Genomic DNA, 21,708 nt, shown 5'->3' with positions numbered 1-21,708 from the left:
TGAAGCCAAGGAACTTGCCTGAACCAACCTCGAAAGCATATTTCTCGAGGTTGAGCTTTATGTTGTATTTCTTTAAAATCTCGAATGTCTCCTGTAAATGAGTCAAATGGTCCTCTGCACGCAGGGACTTAACTAGCATGTCATCAATATAAACTTCCATTGACTTACCTATCTGTTCTTCGAACATTTTATTCTCTAGACGTTGTTAAGTAGCTCCTGCATTTTTTAGCCCGAAAGACATTACATTATAACAATATGTTCCATATTTGGTGATAAATGAGGTCTTTTCTCGGTCCTCCGGGTTCATTTAAATATGATTGTACCCAGAATAGGCATCGAAAAAGTAAGTATCTCGTGGCCGGCTGTGGCATCGATCATGCTATCGATGTTAGGCAGTGGAAAAGAATCTTTGGGGAACGCCTTATTCAGATCTTTATAATCTACACACATTCTAAATTTGTTCCCCTTTTTAGGGACTACAACTACATTGGCTAACCATTCGGGATATTTTACTTCCCGAATCGACCCTATTTTGAGAAGTTTAGTTACCTCGTCCTTTACAAATGTGTGCTTTATCTCGGACTGAGGTCTCCTTTTTTGCTTCACTGATTTGAACCTAGGGTCCAAGCTTAGACGATGCGTTGTTATCGACGGTAGGATTCCCGCCATGTCTAAATGGGACCAAGCAAAACAATCTATGTTATTAATAAGAAATTGAATAAGTTTTTTCCTGAGCTCGGGGGCCCGTCCCTAGGTATACCTTTTTCTTGGGTAGATGCTCGATCAATATAACATGTTCCAGTTCTTCGATCGTAGATTTGGTAGCGTCAGAATCTTCGGGGGGTGATAAAAGTTCTATAACGATCCGACTTATCGTTTTAAGAATTTACGCCCCGTTCAGTGACTTAAGGTCTCGAGCAGCCTCGCAATATGTATTATGACCTTCGTGTGTGGTCGAGTTTGATTTATGGATGATTCAGAGTGATTTGGGCACTTAGTCCCTAAAAAGGAAACTTAAGTCTTAGGATTTTGATCGTAGTCAGAAATGTGTGAAGACGACTTCAGAATAGAGTTTTGTCAGTTCCGTTAGCTCCATATGATGATTTTGGACTTAGGAGCGCGTCCGAAAAATTATTTGGAGGTCCGTAGTGGAATTAAGCTTGAAATAGAAAAACTCAAAATTTTAGAAAGTTTGATCGAGGGTTGACTTTTTGACATCGGGGTCGGAATGCGATTCTGAGAGTTGGAACAGCTCCGTTATGTCATTTGGGACATGCCTGCAAAATTTGACGTTATTCCGGGTTGCTTTGATAGGTTTCGACACGAGTTTTAGAAGTTGGAAGTTTTGGAAGTTCATAAGTTTGATTCGTGGTGCGATTTGTATTTCTGACGTTATTTGATGTGATTTGAGACCTCGAGCGAGTCCGTGTTAGGTTGTGGAACTTGTTGGTATATTTAGACGGGGTCACGGGGGCCTCGGGTGTGTTTCGGATGGGTTACGGACCATTTCCTTCTATTTTTGAACTGATGTTTCTGTTTTCTGGTGTTCTTCTTCGCGTTCGCGAAGATCACCTCGCGTTCGCGAAGTGGTACTGCTGACCACCTTATACTTCTTCTTCGCGTTCAGCTCATCGCATTCGCGAAGGGTTGTCTTTTCCTCCACCGTGTTCGCGATCAGACACTCGCGTTCGCGAAGCTCTTCATGGCAGCCTCATGTTTCTTCTTCACGTTCGCGAAGAGCATCTCGCGTTCGTGAAGGTTTCCTGTTCTTATTCTTCGCGTTCGCGGCCCTTTGCTCACGTTCGCGTAAGTCAGTCGTGGGCAGTTCATTTTTCTTCTGGGCAGTTCGCGTTCGCGAAGCACAACTGGGCAGTTCATTTTTCTTCTTCGCGAACGCGATCCTTTCTCCGCGTTCGCGATGCACAATCACCTGGGCAGAATATAAGATTTTCAAATCGAGGGTTAGGCCATTTTTATCACATTTTGACTTATAGAGCTCGATTTTGAGCGATTCTTGGTGGGTTTTTCAAGCAATTCAATTGGGTAAGTGTTCTTCACTTAGTATTTAATATATTCCATGAATTTTATCTTCATTTTTATCATTTAATTTGTGTTTTGAGTTGAGAAAAATATTGCTTTCAAAATGAAAAATCACGATTTGAGGGATGAAATGATATCGAAATTTGATGATTTTTGTATGGTTGAACTCGTGAGTGAATGGGTGTTCGTATTTCGTAACTTTCACCGGATTCCGAGACGTGGGCCTCGCAGGTAAATTTTTGAGTTAATTTCGGATTTTTATTGAAAAATATAGTATTTTCTTATGGAATTGATTCTAAAATTTTTGTTGACTGTATCGAATTAATTATGACTAGATTTGAGTCGATCGGAGTTGGAAAAATCGAGAAAAAAGGCATACTACTTGATTTAAATTGGAGCAAGTCGAGGTAACTGTCTTGCTTAACCTCGAGTGGGGGAATTACCCCTTAGGCATAGAGTCTTATGTGCCATTTGTGAAATATGAAAAGCCGTGTACGCAAGGTGACGAGTACGTACTCAGCTTATATGTGTAAATTTTATCGAGTTAAAGTCCTGAACATATTGTGTGGTAAATTGGATAATTGTTGGTATATATTTAATCATCTAATTGTCGTGCCTAAATCCTTGTTGTTGTTGAATCTGTCGTTATATGATAATTTGATGTGATTGTTACTTGATTATTTATGTAATTCTGTGAATTTGTTGGTTTGATAATTATTGGAATTTAATTTCATTACGGATTTTTTCTCTGCAAATAATTAATTAAATGAGCTTAAGAAGAGGTGTTTATATAATTATCAAAAATTAAGTTTCATGAAGACTTTGCTTTATGTTGAGTAATTTCTATCTCTATTGAATTTTTTTGGGTGTTGTACACATTGTGTAGAGCTTTTGGCTATTTGTTGTGAAATTAATTGACTTGGTTGTAGCTTTGGAATTTGGTTGTGGCCATTGGACAAATTGTGATATGAATTAATTTTTGTTATGTTGCTGTGATAATTTTTCGTGTAAATTATTGTGTCGTGCGAGTTATTATTTTGGGGAGATAAGGGTGGCATTTCACCGTTGATATTATGTGGTTATAAAGGTGGCATTTCACCGTTGATATTATGTGGTTATAAGGGTGACATTTCACTGTTGTTGTGTTTGTTAGAATATTGTCTGGGCGGAGCGATAAGGGTGGCTATAGGAGCGATAAGGGTAGAAATAGGAGCAATAAGAGTGGCTATTGATATTGTCTGGGCGGAGTGATAAGGGTGGCTATAGGAGTGATAAGGATGGCAATAGGAGCAATAAGGGTGGCTATTGTCGGGGACGATGTGTGATGATGTGGGGTTGTGGTGTTGATGATTTTTATGTGATGTTGTGATTTTTTTTGTATTTATTTTTATGCTTTGTGCAATTGGTCTTGTTGATAGTAAATTGATAACAAACTGTTTTATGTTGAAATTGAGAACCTGTGGCTATTGCCAGGCGGATTATAAATTGAAATATGGGCACGAGGTGCTGTGATGAAATGGTAAAGATATTTGGCACGTGAATTGTCCATGCAGTTGTGAGATGAAATGAGGGCACGAGGTGCCGAAAAAATATGATGATTTAATTATGGGCACGAGGTGCCGTGAAAATATGAAAATGGGCTGAGACCTGTGTTTACGAAAAATATGAAAAAGGGTTGAGACCCGTATTTTTATGATTATGAAATGAGGTGTCACATGGTGATTTTTTTAATTGAAAGAATTATATTCAAAGTATTATATCAAAGAATTGTATTTGAAAGATATTTATTCGAGGAAATTATATTTGAAAAGATTTATTGAAAGAATTATATTTGAAAAATAATTATTTCAGAAAATTATATTTAAAAGAGAGTTATCTGGAAGAATTATATGTGAAAGACATTTATTTGAAAGACTTGATTTAATTGGGTGTAATTGTGTTTATTAATTGTTGAGTGATATTAATGGTATTCTTGTTGTTTGTTGTGCATATAACTGGTTGCTTTATGCTGCCCTTATTATTATTTATTTTCTATTATTTTATATATTATATTGCACAGATTATTAGGCTAGTGAGTGTCTTGACTGTACCTCATCTCTACTCCATTGAGGTTAGTCTTGATACTTACTGGGTACCGACCGTGGCGTACTCATACTACACTTCTGCACATTTTTGTGCAGATCCAGGTATTGAAGACAACGGACATGAGCAGAGTTAAAGCGGGATCGTAAGGATTTAAGGTAGAGCTGCTTGGTCGTCGCAGTCCCTTGGAGTCTTTTCATTTCATTGTACTGTTAACTTGTAATCAAACAGTATTGTATATTCGGTCCTCGTGATCATTCTATGTATTCAGTTAGAGTTCGTGACTTAGTACTACCACTCTTGGGAGGTTGTAAATCGTAATTATTTCTGTTGTTAGTTTTGATTACTTTTAAAAACAAATGGCTTCAAAATGTAATTGGGCTTACCTAGTCTTAGAGACTAGGTGCCATCACGACGCCTGTGGTGGGATTTTGGGTCGTGACAAGTTCGAGGGGTCGAAAAATCCTCCTCATCTTCTTCCATTTCCTGCTTCCCCGATTCCGTCGAGACTGGCGGCTGTGATTGCTATTTGACTTCTCGTTTACATTTAATGCTCGATCTTTTCGAGGTTGAGAGTGTTGATATCGGTGTTACCTCATCGACCTCAAACACTTCCTTTGCAGCATGCTGCTCCCCGTATACCATTTTCACGCCATCCGACATCGGGAATTTCATTACTTGGTGGAGAGTCGAAGGTACTGCCCTCATGTTGTGCATCCAAGGCCTTCCAAGTAGGGCAGTATACCTCATGTCGCCCTCGATTACGTGGAACTTGGTATTTTGGATGGTCCTAGCCACGTTCACCGGTATAATAATTTCCCCTTTAGTTGTTTTACTGGCCATATTGAAGCTGTTTAAGACCCAAGCTGCGGGCACAACCTGATTTTGCAGACCGAGCTGCTCCACGACCCTCGATCGGATGATGTTCGCAGAGCTGCCTGGATCCACTAAAATACGCTTAACTTGAACTTTATTTAATAGGATAGAAATTACCAGAGCGTAGTTGTGGGGCTGAGAAAAGCCTTTTGCTTCTTCCTTATCGAATGATAAAGTGTCTTTGGGCACATAATCTCGGGTTAGTTTTACCCTAGTGGTTGGCACCTTATTGCGTTTGAATACGGGTCCCTGTGGAGTGTCGACCCCACCGATGATCATATGAATGATATGCTGAGGTTCCTCTTGTTCATTTTTTCTGTTGGCGTCCCTTTCCCTAAAGTGATTTTTGGCTCGATCGCTGAGGAACTCTTGAAAGTGGCCCTCATTGAATAGACGGGCTGCCTCCTCCCTTAATTGTCTGCAATCCTCGGTCCTGTGGCCGTGCGTACCATGATATTTGCACATCGAATTTGGGTTTCTTTAGGAAGGATCGATTTGCGTGGGTCTGGGCCACCTAGTATCTTTGATTCTTTTGATTGCCGATATAATGCATCGATGCTGAAGTTATATTTTGATAACCGATGTGCCTCTATAGGATCGACATATTTGTCAAATCCATTCTTGCTCATAAGTCCCCGAGAATTCTGCCCTCGATCACTTCATCGACTGCTCCGGGCGGAATTGCATCCCGAACCATTGTTCTTTCGATCTGCGACGTATGGTTGATATCGGTCTCTGTTTGAACTTGGATCTCTGTCTATGTCCCTTTGGTTTTTAATAGCCAACATAGCCGACCTGTTTGGATGTACTAATCCGGGATGAGCTCCTAATTGGTCGTCTTCGACCCTGATTTTTGATTGGTATCGATTGTGTACATCTGCCCAAGTTATTGCTGGATATTCGATCAAATTCTGTTTCAACCGACGTGATGCTATCGAACTTCGCTCGTTCAAACCTTGGGTGAAAGCTTGAACGGCCAATCGTCTATGACCGGTGGCAATTCCGTGCGTTCCATTTAAAATGGAGACACGAACTCCCTCAGCATTTCATTATCCCTTTACTTTACTTTGTAAAGCTCTCATTTCCTTGTTGCGAATTTTATGGCACCGGCGTGTGACTTTACAAAAGAATTTGCTAACATGGCAAATGAGTCGATGGAATTCGGTGGTAGGTTGTGATACCAAATCATTGCTCCCTTCAAGAGGGTCTCTCCGAATTTTTTTAACAACACAGATTCGATTTCATCGTCTTCCAAATCGTTACCCTTGGTGGCACATGCGTAAGCGGTAACGTGTTCGTTGGGGTCGGTCATTCCGTTATATTTGGGAATTTTGGGCATACAAAATTTTTTGGGGATTGGTTTTTGGGGCTGCACTCGAGGGATAAGGCTTTTGCACGAATTTTTTGGAATCCAACCCTTTTATTATTGGTGGATCCCCCGGGATCTGATCGACCATTGAGTTATATGTTTCTACTTTTTTATCGTTGGCTTCGACTCGCTTTGTGAGCTCCTCGAGTATTTTAGCAATTTCGGGAGTAGTCCCCGATTCTTGCTCATTTGACCTCACTATGGCTGGCTCCGTTCTGTGGGAAATTTCTCGAGGTGGACTAGGCTTCGGCTTGCTCGGTAGCTGGGTTTGGCTCTGCAACTGGGCTATCGCTACTTGTTGGGCTTGCAACATTTCAAAAATCATACGCAAGCTGACGCTGTTTTTCCTCCATGTTATGGGTGTCTTGAGCTATAGATCGATTACCACCATGAATGCTATGTTCAGGTTTAGAACATTGGTTTGCCTCAAGGGCCACATGCGAATTAACGTCTAGTTGTACTTCGACTCGAGCTTCAACGACGTCGACAAGCGGCCTTCCGGCCCTGGCTATCAAGTTGTTGGTTTCATCTTGAAGGCCGACTTCATTATCGATAGGTAAAGCCATTAATCGAGGTTTTGTCATTGCTAATCTGAAGTTTTAGATACCCTCAAAAGACAAGCGTTAAACGGTGTGTGTTGCAGGTTCTTATCAAACAACCACTGTTATCCTCAGCCCCACGGTGGGCGCCAAACTGTTTACCCAAAAAACGGATAGAGTTGAATTTGTACTTAGTTCTAAGGATATGTGGTATAGCTTAATACAAATCGTAAGGATAAATAGAAATGTCAAATACGGAATGCAAAATAAATAAGATTGGAAAAGAAGGTGAGTTTTAGGACTAAGCAAGATGAATCAATTTATGAAGTTCAAAAGAATAATTCTTCAATATAGAAGTATATGGTGTTTGAGTTATAATGTAAGCAAAGAACTATCGCTTTACAGGAATGTAGTCATCCTCTTTATAGTGGAGGATCCTACTTTTAGATATAATTAAAAATACATAGTGGGAGACCCATAATAAATTAGTTTTTCCATAATTCCTGTCAGGATTCTCTCCTCTAGTGAGATTGCAACGGCTCTTGTCTATGAGCTCGATATTGACTCGAGTTTTCGGTCTTGACTCGAGCTCTCGATCTTTACTCGAGCTCGATTCTGACTCGGATCCCTGTATTGATTCAGGGTCAGTGTTGGTCGTTCTCTGAATCATAAGCTCGATAATTTTACTTTGCATCATAGTTCGACTTGGATTCGAGCTTGATAATGGTACCGAGCTTGTCATTGATCGGTCCTAGAACTCGAACCTTGATGACCTAACTTCGGATCTCGACCTGGGATTACGAAGCCGCTTCTCCGATCCAATATATTACCATTTAAACCAGTTCGTACGAAGGACTAACCGATTTTTACCGTATACAAATTATGAGTTCAATTTAACCCGTCAATTGAACACTACATCCGCCCCTCTCCGCACACGCCAAAACCCATCATTTTCCTCATTTAATCCGCATGGAAACAACCTCACTCCCCTACGGTAAAAATTTATTTGTATCGACAACTTGATCATGATTATATATTTTAACTTATATAATTTGGTATAAAGTAAGTTTATTGTTTCACATACTCGGCCTCCCAAAATCTGTCTTTATACCAGACTAATTTTAGATATTTAATCCAATATTCGCTGGACAATAACTTATCATTTAATTACTCCCGAGTCCTCAATACTTGGCATTTTAATAGTTTTTTAACTTTTTCTAAGCTGTTATAGGAATTATTTAAAAGTGTTCATACACATGAAATGATGCACGTTCTTTCGTTCGTTCATATTTTGTTCACCAACTGTATTGGTACTTATTTTGCCAATGAATAATTGCACTTTCTTGTTCGTTAATTCGTCAACTTCGTTTCCATTTTTGAACTTTGAAGTGTCTATTTTTTCTAGTAGCACTTCTTTTAAGAACTTTGAAAAAAAAAATATTAGCTGAAACAAAATAACTGAAATCTACAAATTTACATTGTCATCTTTATACGTAAAGTACTTTTCGTGGTATAATTATTCAGATTTCCGAGGCACAAGCTAAGTGACGTGGAGAAAATATGCAAGGCATGAATTTTACTTGAAAAAGAAAATATTTCAAATTAAGATTAAAATACTGGATCAAATTGTAAAACATTACACTTACAAATTTGAACACAAATTTCACTTGAAAAAAATTTAAAATTAGTAAAAGCATTTTTATAGAGATTCAAAAAAAAAAATCGGTATAATCCAGGTCATAATCTTTATGGGATTCCCAAAATTATTACTATAAAGCTTAAAACTCCTCAAACAAAATTATCAAACTTCAAATTCTCTATTTTAAGTTGAAATTAAAATAATAGAAACAAGATTGTAAGACAAACACTTATTCGAAACCTTTTTTTTTTTTAAATATTTCAATTATTATCTATTTGCAGTGTGTTAGTTGGACATAGTTAATACTCATTACTGGTATTTTGATCAGAAGAATAGATTTGCCCTGATAAGTAGAGACTGGAACCCATGTCCTTTATTATTATTATTTTTTTATTTATTTTTGCAGCCCATGTCCTCCATTTCTTCTCCCATGTGCTTCTTCCTTCATTTTTTTGCCGAGTTCACTGTTTTTTCTCTCTTTCACGTACATATCTGACGGTCAACTGCATTATTTCCTTTTCTGCTAATTCTTAATTATTCAATGCTTATAAGTTGATTTTAAAAAAAATTATTTTATGCCAATTCGCACTTAACCTCCTCAACTCTCACAAGTTTGCAGTTTTATTAACCCCAAGTGTATCTAGAAGGAAAATCTTCACCATCTATCGTAGTATGACATTTAAGACTCTAATCTTATTATTTATAAGTGTAGTAAACTAATATTGAAATAGTAGTTGAAAATCAATTCGATAAAAGTAAAAGTTTGATACTCGTGAAAATTATAGAAATAATACCCGGCTACTAAAATGGTATTGCATGTCTTAATCATCTTAAATGGAACAACAACAACTACCACAACGACCAAGTGAAATTGTATTAGTGGGGTCTGGGGAGATTAGTAAGTACGCAGACCTTACTCTTATCTCGAGGGATAGAGAGGCTGTTTCCGAAAGACCCTCGGCTCAAGAATACGAAAAAAGACGAAAAGAGGCAACAAATCAGTATCATCAATAGAAATCATGAAACAAAAAACATCATCACCAGACCCAGAAAATCGATGAAAAGCAAAACAATAACAAGGCCCGGCACTAAGAGGAACGAAAGAGTAGTGTGACTCAACATTAACCACCAACAGTCTAAGACTAAGTCCTAACAGACTAGCCTCACTCTGGTGCGCTGTAGAAATATGCACAACTACCTCCTACCCTATAATCTTAATGCTCGACCTCCACAACTTCCTGTCTAGGGTCATGTCCTCGGTAATCATAAGCCACGTCATGTCCTGCCTGATCACCTCTCCCCAATACTTCTTAGGCCGCCCTCTACCTCTCCCCGTACCCACTAAAGTCAGCCGCTCACACTTCATCACTGGCGCATCTGGGCTTCTCCTCTAAACGTGCACGAACCATTTGAGCCTTGCTTCCCGCAACTTGTCATCCATGGGGGCCACGCCCACCTTCTCCCGAATATATTCATTCCTAATCTTATTCATCTTAGTGTGCCCCCACATCCACCTCAACATCCTCATTTCATCTACTTTCATCTTGTGGATATGCGAGTTAACTGGCCAACACTCAACCCCATACAACATGGCCGGTCTAACCACCGCTCTATAAAATTTACCTTTGAGAATCGGTGGCACTTTCTTGTCATACTAGACTCCAGGCACTAACCTCCGCTTCATCCATCCCACCCCTCTATGGTGTGTGACATTCTCGTCTATCTCTTCATCCCCTATATAACCAACCCAAGGTACTTGAAACTGCCCCTCTTGGGGATGACCTGAGATTCAAGCCTCACGTCCAATCAACTTGAAACCCTTAAACTCAGGTGCCTGTCTCCAAACCTCCAGCCTCTTGTTGACGCCGCCTTGCGTCTCATCAATCAGTAATATGTCATCAGCAAATAACATACACCGCGGCACCTCCCCTTGAATATGGTGTGCCAGTGCATCCATTACCAGGGCAAATAGGAATGGGCTGAGCGCAGACCCTTGGTGTAACCCCATAACAACCGAAAAATATTCTGAGTCACCTCCCACTTTCCTAACCCGCGTCTTAGCTCCATCATACATGTCCTTATTCACCCTAATGTAAGCAGCCAACGCACGTTTTGCCTCCGGGCATCTCCTTAGAATCTCTATAGGAACCTTGTCATACGCTTTCTCTATATAAATAAACACCATGTGCAAATCCTTCTTCCTATCCATATACTATTCCACCAACCTCCGATAGCTTCCGTTCTAGAACGCCCCGAACTAGTTGTCTGAAATAGACACCTTCCTCCTCACCCTCAATTCTATCACCCTCCCCTAACTTTCATGATACCCCTATAGTTGTTACAATTCTGAATACGTTTGATTAATTAATTATTGGTAATATCTTAATGTTTTGAAATTTGAGAGCAATACTTTCCTTTTTTTCCCCATGAGAAATAACGATTTTTTCCCTTGGCAATATTTGTCAAATATTTTAGTGAGGAGCAAAAAAGCGGAAAACTAGTCGAGATCCAAAAGCAAAAAAAGCCAAAGTCGTCGAAAAGTGACGAAAACTCGTTGTTGTTTTTAAACCCATTTTATTTTATTTTATGTCCTACTTCTTTTTCTAATTTGTCGCTATGTAACTTAACACTTTTTAAATTTATTTTTTACTATATGTTTTATATGACTTTCTGAGAAACTACTCCAATGTGTTTCTGCCAAAATAAGTCTAGGCATCATTAATTGTTGACTAAGTGATATCATATCAATCCAGGTCTTTCTTTGATTTAATCATTTAACGTCACTCAATCAAACAAGTTCGCCTTAAACGTCAAATAAAGGAAAATATCAATATCTCTACGAAATATAATCTACAGCTGAAATTTAACAAAAGGAGAAGGGAGAAATCGCCATTGTCCTCAATTACCCTTTGTGTCTGAAGTAAATATTTGTTGTTAGAGTTCATGTTCTATATACTGATTATAAATAATTTTTAAACTATCATATTAGGTCGAGCTATAACAAATTGTTACTTTCCATCTTAACCATGATATAGTAATTTCTAAAAATAGATTAATAACTTTCTCTAGTTGATTAAATTACAAAAATAATACTCTTTCCGTTCCGGTTTATGTGAACCTATTTCCTTTTTGGTCCGTTCCAAAAAGAATGATCATTTACTAAATTTGGAAACAATTTTGTTTGAACTTACAATTCTATCATTAATGAGAAACTTTTATAACCGCACAAATACTCTGGGCCCATTTTTGACTTATTTAGGACCACAAATTCCAAAAGTCTTCATTTTTTCTTAAACTCCGTGCCCAGTCAAACATGTTCACATAAATTGGAACAGAGGGAGTATAAATTTTTTATACCGTCAATATATATAACTTAAATTCTTTATATATTTTTTCTAAAACTGATTTACCAAACTAATGTAAAAGAAATAAGTTTTTAGTGCAATGCCAATGTATTAATTCTTTATATCATCTAATTAACTTAACATGCAAAAATAGGTTAACATTTTATAACAAGTCATATAATGGTTCGTAAGGCATTTCAAATATTTTTCGCCCCCACAACTCCGAGGAGATAGATTATTGTCATTAAGAATGTACCTGGAAAATAGAGGAATTACTTGAGGGGCGGCTCAACGAAGTTGGTGGCCTAAAGCCAAATTGTATTAAGAGGTATATTTCACAAAATTCATGTAACAACGAGACACAAAAGATCTCATGTTCTAATCAATGGGTCAATTAAACATTAGAAAATAGCTAAATCAAAGAAACAAAGCTTGAAATTGGAAAGTGAAATCTCAAAATCATGTGAAAGAAGGAGGACAAATTAGAACGGAAGAGGAAAATAAATATACTACTAACAAGACGAAGATTTATCGCTCTTTACTCACTCATTTGTGCATTCTTAACCAAATATTAAAATTTGGACTCTTAAGAGTAATCGCATAAGATATATACTAATACATAATAGGGATCTTTACACAAATAGTCGGTCATATTCACTATTTACTTTTTCTAGTCATATACATAGATTATACATTTATTATACACAATTATTCATATATAACACATAAATTATGCATATGTTATACTTTAATCGGCTATTTTTGATTTAAGTAGTTGGGTGGACGGCTATTTGGGTTAATTTTTCTACATAATAATATAGTATAATATTTTGGGTCCTCTAGAATTTGGGACACAAGGCAATGACTTGAGCATCCTTACTCTCTAGCCGGCCCTGGATGTAATCAAATAAATTGTACTGTATTAAATTTTTATATACTATTAATGTAACCTAAGTATTTTCTTGTTCATAGAGTTATATTTCTACTTGTTATTTCTTTCGTTTAAATTATTTTATTATATTATTGTTTATTACTGATTGCTACTCCTTTTATCCTTTGATTTTGAGTTGAGGGTCTTCGGAAATAATCTCTCTACCTTCAAAAGATAAGGATAAGGTTTTCATACACACTACCCTTTCACATTCTATTTGTGAAATTATACTGGGTATGCTATTTTTGTTGTTGTTATACGGTATGGAACCAAAGTTCAAAATAATTTTTTCACCTCATTTACTAAGTTGTGAGAGATTCACCTTTTTTGTTTAAAATATTTCTTTTTAGGCATGATATGTCATTGCTATAACTTATCAAGGATATGGCCCTCAATAGTAAATTGTGGAAGTAGAGAATTAGAGTGTAAGGTTGACATGTAATCGTTAGTCTCTTAGTCTTATAAGTAGTACTACTACTATTTTTGTTTTTTTTTATTCCTGATTCTTTATATTACATGTTGCCATTTGTTCATATTATATTGTTGTTGCTACTGTTTGTTACTTTATTTTCATTGTTACTTGAGCCGAGTGTCTATCGAAAACAACATCTCTACTTTCATAAGGTAGAGAAAATAACCAAATGACCCTTAAGTTGCTAGAGATTCACATTTTTTTTTTGTTTAAATTATTTCTTATTCCTAAGAAAATAAAAATAATAAATAAGTAAAATATTCTCATTCCTCATCTCAAGATTCCCAACTGTACCAAGTCAATACTACCAAATATATAGGGGGTGATTCTGTCACTCCACTATACAGTTGTCTACAAGTTAAGGAAATAGAGAGACCCCTCTCTTTCCTTACTCTTACATTAACCCCTCAACTCCCCCTTCTTAAGAAACACTCTTTGCTCTGCTTTCCCCAACCCAAAAATTGTTACAAAAAAGTCCATTTCAGGAAGATTGCATTATTAGCCACAGAAAAAAAAAAATGAGAACTAGCAACCATTTAATAGGTTTACTAAACTTCTTCACTTTCTTGGCCTCAATCCCAATATTAGGTGGTGGAATATGGCTAAGCAGCAGAGCAAACAACACAGACTGCTTGAAATTCCTTCAATGGCCATTAATAGTAATTGGAGTTTCAATTATGGTTGTTTCTTTAGCTGGATTTGCTGGTGCTTGTTATAGAAACACTTTCCTTATGTACCTTTATCTATGGGCTATGTTCTTTATCATAGCTGCTTTGATTGGATTTGTCATCTTTGCTTATGCTGTCACTGATAAAGGGTCGGGTCGACCCGTCTTGAACCGGGTTTACTTGGAGTATCACTTGCAGGATTATTCGGGTTGGCTTGAGGAAAGGGTTACAAGTCAGAGTTATTGGATGAAGATCAGTTCTTGTATTAGAGATTCACATGTTTGTGCTAAGACAAGAAGGACTTACAATAGTATTCCTGAGAGTGCTGAGATGTTTTACCTCAGAAAACTTAGTCCTGTTGAGGTAAGTTCTGTCAAAACCTGTTTAACCATTTTTCTTGAAAAGAAAATGTTTATGTTATGGGCTTTTTCGCGCTCGGGTTCGAGTTCTGAAAATTAAAATTTTTTTTGGTAGATAATACTTTACCCCGTATAGAATTTATTTGGTTTAAATCTGAATTAGTTTAACCAGTAAATTTATGATATTGATGCCTAAAGCAATAAAAATAGATAATATGAACAATTTATAGTGGGAAATGAAATTTAATGTGTTATTAGAGATTAAAAAAGGAAGGGTACCGTTAGTGTAACCGGTAAAATTATTATCACGTGACGATGTTCAGTTCAAGTTGTGAAAATAGCCTCTTGAAAAAATGCAGATTAAGGTTGTGTACGATAGATTCTTGTGGCCCGACTCTTTTCCGGACTCTACATAATAGTAATTTAGTACACCAAACTGCTTTTTATTTTATTTTATTATTAGAGATTAAAAGAGGAACTTATTTTGTGAAAGTAATCATTTTTTAATTTGAAATTATAAGACACCTGTAAAGCATTTTCTTTCACCTGACATTTGATTTTTGAAACAAGATTAGGAACAGTAATTAGAAGCCAGTGCTAGATCTGTTTTTACGGAAATAAACGTTGGTGCCACAATAATAGTGCAGGAAATGTTTCAGTTTTCTATGTTTTTAAAAATAATATTTTAATTTATTGATATGTGAGTTGCATCAAGTGGTCCAAAATTGTGGTATGACGTTTAATAAAGTGAGCGAAAATCACCGAAAATTAATCTAGTAGAGATAAGCTTATATTCCATCCGTTTTAATTTATGTGAACCCATTTGACTGAGCACATAGTTTAAAAAAAGAGAGACTTTTGAACTTGTGGTGTAAAATTAGGCACATATATTTTGTGTGACTATAAATCATTGCATAAAGGTAAATTGTTTCCAATTAAGAAAAGAGAATATTTTTTTAGCACGGGCTAAAAAAAAATATATTCACATAAATTGTGAAATAATAGATAATTTCATACTCATCTACCTAAGCGTAAGAGCTAGTCATCTAATATCTATGCTGATAGTAGGCAGTGAATAGCGGGCGACATAATCGGGCAAATTAATCAGGACACCACTGATATAAGAGAGAAGGACAATGAGAGAGAGAAAAAGAAACATAAAAAAGGACAATTAATCAACTTCTACTGATAGATTCATTGTGAGTTTGTACTGATCAATTGTGAAACAAAGGCAGTACGTTACCCTAAGCTCCTACTATGTGCGAAGTTTGGGGAATGTTGGATCACAAAAATTTATTGTACGGAATCTTACCCTGCATAAAAGATTATTTTTATGATTCGAACCCGTAATCTGCTGATTACATGACAACAAATTTACCGGTTATTACAAGGTTCTACGCTTACCTGTCAATTGTGACAGTGTGAATAATCATACTTTTTGTGCATTAGGGCAAAATGGGTTTTTTCTTTTCCTCTTTTAATATTTCTGTTGGGTGGAAATACCCATTTATATAGTGATAAAGACAATTTACCGACTTATTAATTGTCGTTTAATGAAATGGTACCTCATCCACACTTTTAAAAGCTATTATCATAGCTGCTATTAAGTGATATTTTTGGCCTGTAATGAATAGAAGAATGGTGACAAATCAACAATAATTTTGCTAATAGCTATGCATGTTTTATGTGAGGTACAACTTTTGGAGGTTGGCTTCTTTTGGACTGGTTCAGATTATCATTTTGCTTTAATGCTTTTTATTTGTAATATCCTTAATTATTTTCTGGGTTTTCCATTACCAGCAACTGATGAAAAGAAAAACTTTTTTGCCCCTTTTGCCTTTTGTTTTGACTAGCTTTTGCTGTTCCTTTCTAGTTTCTTCTGATTCAACTTAGATTTCTTCTTTTTCTTCCTTTTCCTTTGTTTCCTTTTCTTTTTCTTTTTAGTTCCGGCCTAGGTTGCATACCTCAAGTAACCACCATGTACAATATGTATACAGGATAACTCAACACACCAAAATTGTGCACCTTAATTCAATCAGATACCTGTTATCTTCTATCAGTACATGTATCTGATAACTCTACACATCCAAATTTAGACAAATAGAAGGAAATCATGTTACGCCACGTTCCTTTGCTTTTTCCTACTAAAATGACTTTTGGGTGCATGTTCGGGTCATAGCATGTTGGCATGTTAGCGTGATGGTCAACAATCACATTCCATGTTTATGCATGGGTCCATATTATCCCATAACTAAATTAATTACTAAATTTAAATATGCATATGAAACAGGTAGATGGGTCCTTCTTTCATATATGGACCATTCAAGGAAATTAATTACTCCATTTTTAAAAAGTTTGTGATCACTTCTTGGATAAGTTTTTAATTCAGGACAAAAAACTTGGTAGGTGGTCACTTTAAATTATACTAATTTGGTTATTCAGAAAGAGTAATGGTTTGTATAATGGGTCATATATTTTAAGTGGTCCTACCCAATTGAACTTTACTGTATCTTGTATGCAACTTAGAATTGTACAAACAAAATATCTTCCTGATGTAACAAGGATCGACATGTCAACAAATGTATTTGTAGTGCATGTTTGTTGCAAGTCATACAGTTGTCATAAAGGGATATTCTTTTCAGCAGATTAATTCTTCGAGCAACGATAAAGTTGTTCCTGTGTGACCAATAGGTCACGGGTTCGAGCCGTAGAAGCAGCTACTAATACTTGCATTAGGTTAGGCTGTCTACATCACATACCTTAGGGTGCGACTTTTCCGCGGACCCTGCGTGAATGCGAGACGCCTTTACACCAGCCTGCCTTGCTTTTGATTAATTCTTCAATCAATTCCTAGTATTTTATGGTTCAACAAGTATCCTTTACTGCTATTGTGAATCAAGAAAAGTGTTCACCGTTTAGATGATGATTGAGTGACTATGTTGATTGGAAAAGATGGGAAACTAACATGCCCCAAAAGCTCCAATTATAGGACCCCAATTATTTACATCTTGATGGGCAAGTGTGGCCATGTGGTGTCTTTGATATTTCTAGATATTTTTCTACTCCACTAAGGATCTACTATAGGCAACCTAACCTACGTACCCTGACATATCTCTTTCCTTTCCAATATTTCTTGAATTAGACCTCTTTTTTATAATAAATTTTGTTGATGTTTGGGCAAAAAATGCCCATATACAAGAAGTATACCAAAAGTAGAGAACCTCTTCTGGTGGAGCTTGTCCCTCGTAAATTACCAAAGGCATGGTAATGCTAGGGCAATTTATATCTGATCGCCGGAAAGTATAAACAATCATGCATGTGGAGCAAAACTTATCCAAGATACTGGATTGAACCACATTCTTTAGCAATAGAGTTTATGAGTCTCCGAGTTCACATCATGTGTCGAGTTACTACATACGTAAAATGATTCATGCGCATAGGGGCGAATCCAAAGACCAGAGTTAGTGAGTTTAGAATGAGTATGATCTTACTATATTGTATTGAATACTTTTTTCTATACATAAATGGATAATCGAGCTGAAAGCAATTGGTTCAGTGATCCCCTCCTAGATATCTACCTCTAACTAGCTTTACTGTTAGAGCAGAAAGACAATAGGTCTAACAAAATCTCAAACTTAATTTGTATGCAGTCTGGTTGCTGCAAGCCTCCTACAGAATGTGGCTATGTTTATCAGAATGAGACAGTTTGGATTCCAGGAGGAGGGCTAGTTGGAGCTGATCCAGATTGTGTTAATTGGAACAATGATCAAGGGCAGCTTTGCTACAATTGTAACTCTTGCAAAGCTGGCGTACTGGCTAGCATTAGAAAGAGTTGGAGAAAGGTGTCTGTCATCAATATTGTGATATTGATCATTCTCGTGATCATGTATATGGTCGCTATCGCTGCGTTTAGGCACAACAAACGGATCGATAACGATGAGCCTTACGGAGAAACTAGGATGGAGAAGTCTCAACCTAGCAGGATACACTTCTAAGATCAGTTTCCACACAACATCAGAGTAAAGCTTGAAATGTATTTTTTATGTTTGGTAAGTCTAGTAGTCTTGTTAGAACAAAATGCTTTGTTTATACTTCTACATTCAATTTTCTTCCCAAGAAAACTTGACTGTAAATCTTGTATTAAGTGTGGTATCTTTTCCTTTAATTAAATTCCAAAACTATCTTAGTATTTCTGAGGCTGTTTCGTCCCTTCCTAGTGCAGCAAGCTATGAGATTAAGTAAACTATTGACTTTAACTTATTCAATATTCAAATAGAGCACCAAGACTGAGATTACAAGGAAAGCAGCTTTTCCTCTCAATTGTTTAATATTACCAGAATTGTTCACGCTTAAGATAGAAACTTAGCTCGGACATATATTTGATTGAAACTTGAAAAAAATAGTGTTTGAAGTTGTGTTAAAAAATAATTTTTAAAAGTTGAAGTTGTGTTTGAACATGCATTTTATTGAAGAAAAGTTGAAGTTTTGTAAGTGGAAGAAAAATTTTCATCTAAAAACTGCCATAAACTAGTTTTTGGGAACTTGAAATTTTTTGAATTCCCCCCCTCTCCCCCCCCCTCCCCCAAAACATGATCATATTTCATAAATAAATAATATTTTCAATTTTTTTGAAAAAGTGAAGTCAAAATCTATGGTCAAATAGGAGTTTAAGATGTGGTCTTGGTCAATGAAGTAGGTGAAAATTATGAGAGACCGGGGTTCAAGGGTTCAGATTGTGAGGTTTCTTTCTGTTCGGTTAAGTGTTAATACAACAACAAAAAACCCAATGTAATCCATAATGTGAGGTCTGAGGAAGGTAGTGTGTACGTAGACCTTATCCCTACCTTGTGAAGATATAGAAATTATTTCTGATAAACCATCGGCTCAAAAAAATTGAAAAAAAGCAGAAACAACAAGCAGTAATCGGTTAAGCGTTAATGAGTAAAGTTATTCGGTAATTGTGTCGAGGGAGATAGTATGCACCATGTACATAGATAAAAAAACATGCAAGTTGATTCGAAAACCATTATTTAAAAAAAAAGAAAAAAGAATATCATACTCAACATATGATTTTGATCTAATACGTGAAAAGAAATGCCACGTTATGCGGAGCGATGCCTCTGCGCCAGCAGACATCATCAGGCCGACATAAACAGAATTCCTTTTCGATAATCGTACTTAAATTAGCTAATACTACCCAGTTTCAATATATGTGAATTCATTTGACTGGATACAAAATTTAAGAAAAGAGAGAAGACTTTTGAACTTGTGATGTAAAATGAGGCACATATATTTTGTATGACTATAAATCATTGGATAAAGATAAATTATTTCCAAATAAGGAAAGAGGTAATTCTTTTTGACATAAGCTAAAAAAGAAATAATTTCTCTTGAAACGGAGGGAGTAATTATAGTAAAGCATGTTATATAGGAGTAATTGACATGCTCAAGTGCACGTGATGATTTCAAAATCTAAAGAGAGGTCAAATCTAGGAAATTGGATAGAAATTGCTTTTAGGTGTTTAAACGTGATCGCTCACATTGGAAGAAAAATTGATTCAAACAGCTTTCCTTCATTTCGATTTGCGATCATTAATTATTACAGTTGTTTGAGAATCTTAGCTACTGATTACAATAGTTGCTTTGGGAATGTTACTGGTATGCACAAATTAAAAAAGATCTGGAAAAAATATAGCCGAAATAGAGTATTCATGAAAAGAAATTAAGGCCCGTTTGTCCATACTTTTTTTCCCTTTTTTTTCAAATAATTTTTTAAAAATGTGTTTGTCCATGAAATTTTCCAAGTTTTTTAAAATTTTTCGAAAATGAATTTTTTAAAAATCAAAAAGTAATTTTGACCACTTATTCAAAATTTTTAGAATTTCTTTTTCCCCACTCACAAAACTGCAATAATTTTTCAAGTGAAATGCATGTCCAAACATAATTTCAAATTCTAAATACTATTTTTTAACTTAACTCCTGTTTACCCGAAAAATCAGATAACGTTAAATTTAGATATGGTTCTAAGGGTATGCAAATTTCTTTGATACAAAATGACGATGCAGATATTTTTGCTATGAAAATGGAAAATGATGGAAGGGAAGACTGAAAAATATTAGAAGAACAAGCACAATGAAATCTTAATTGTTCTTCCCTATTGCAGTCTATCTCCCTTTTTATGGTAGAGGGTCACTTACTTTATTTGTAATAATATAAAATAATACATATAGTGGAGAACCAATGATGGTTTGTCTCTCCCTTGATTCTCACCAAGATTCTCTCCCTTGGTGCGGTTGTAACGGCTCTTGTCTGTGAGCTTGGCACTAACTCGAGCTTGGTGCTAGATCGAATCCCCAGTCTTAGTTCGAGCTCGGTTCTGCCTTGGAGCACCGATATTCGGGGCCTGTGTCGGTCGTCGTTACCCCGTAGTCCGATTCGGACGCGGGCTCGATAATGATATCGAGTTTTGCGAGATCGGCATTCCGAACCGGAAAGAAGCATTCAGGGTGGTACTCGATCCGTAGCTTGAGACACCCATAACGTGGAGGAGATCGGAGTCAGCTTACGGATGATCTTCGAGATGTTGCAAGCCCAGCAAATAGCGATAGCTCAGTTGCAGAGCCAAACTCAGGTACAAAGTAGGCCGGAGCCCAATCTGGTTCGAGAAGTCACCCACAGAACAGAACCAGCCATAGGGAAGCCAAATGAGCAAGAATCGGGGACTACTCCCGAAATTACTAAATTGCTCGAGGAACTCATAAAACGAGTCGAAACCAACAATAAAAAAGTAGAAATATATAATTCTAGGGTCGACCAGATCCCGGGGGCTCCACCAGTGATAAAAGGGTTAGATTCGAAAAAATTCATTCAAAATCCTTTTCCCTCGAGTGCAGCCCCAAAATCAATTCCCAAAAAATTCCGTATGCCCGAAATACCCAATATAACGGAACGACCGACCCCAACGAGCACATCACTTCTTACACATGTGCCATTAAGGGCAATGATTTGGAAGATGATGAGATCGAATCTATATTATTAAAAATATTCGGTGAAACCCTATCAAAAGGGGCAATGATATGGTATCATAATTTACCATATAATTCCATTGATTCTTTTGCTATGCTTGTAGATTGCTTCATAAAAGCTCATGCCAGAGCCATAAAGGTCGAAACCAGAAAGTCGGACCTGTTCAAGGTAATGCAAAAGGATAACGAGATGCTAAGGGAGTTCGTAGCTCGTTTTCAAATGAAACGAATGGATCTGCCACCAGTCACAGACGATTGGGTTGTTCAAGCTTTCACTCAAGGTCTAAATGAGCGGAGCTCGAGGGCTTCGCGGCGGTTGAAGCAAAATCTGATCGAGTACCCAGCTATTACTTGGACCGACGTG

The 21,708-nt window shown here is 36.7% G+C and overlaps 1 protein-coding gene across 1 annotated transcript; it reads left to right on the top strand.

Moving 5' to 3' along the window:
- Positions 1–13,630: 13,630 nt before the first annotated feature.
- Positions 13,631–18,513, top strand: LOC107811372 (tetraspanin-3). Its single transcript, XM_016636284.2, has 2 exons — positions 13,631–14,323; positions 17,970–18,513. The coding sequence occupies exons 1-2, from the start codon at positions 13,811–13,813 to the stop codon at positions 18,312–18,314; spliced, it is 858 nt and encodes a 285-aa protein (XP_016491770.1). The 5' UTR covers positions 13,631–13,810; the 3' UTR covers positions 18,315–18,513.
- The last annotated feature ends 3,195 nt before the right edge of the window (positions 18,514–21,708 follow it).

This window comes from Nicotiana tabacum, chromosome 9 (genome assembly GCF_000715075.1).
Source record: "Nicotiana tabacum cultivar K326 chromosome 9, ASM71507v2, whole genome shotgun sequence".
NCBI classification, from domain to species: Eukaryota; Viridiplantae; Streptophyta; class Magnoliopsida; order Solanales; family Solanaceae; genus Nicotiana; species Nicotiana tabacum.
This window is presented reverse-complemented; position numbering and strand designations above follow the sequence as displayed.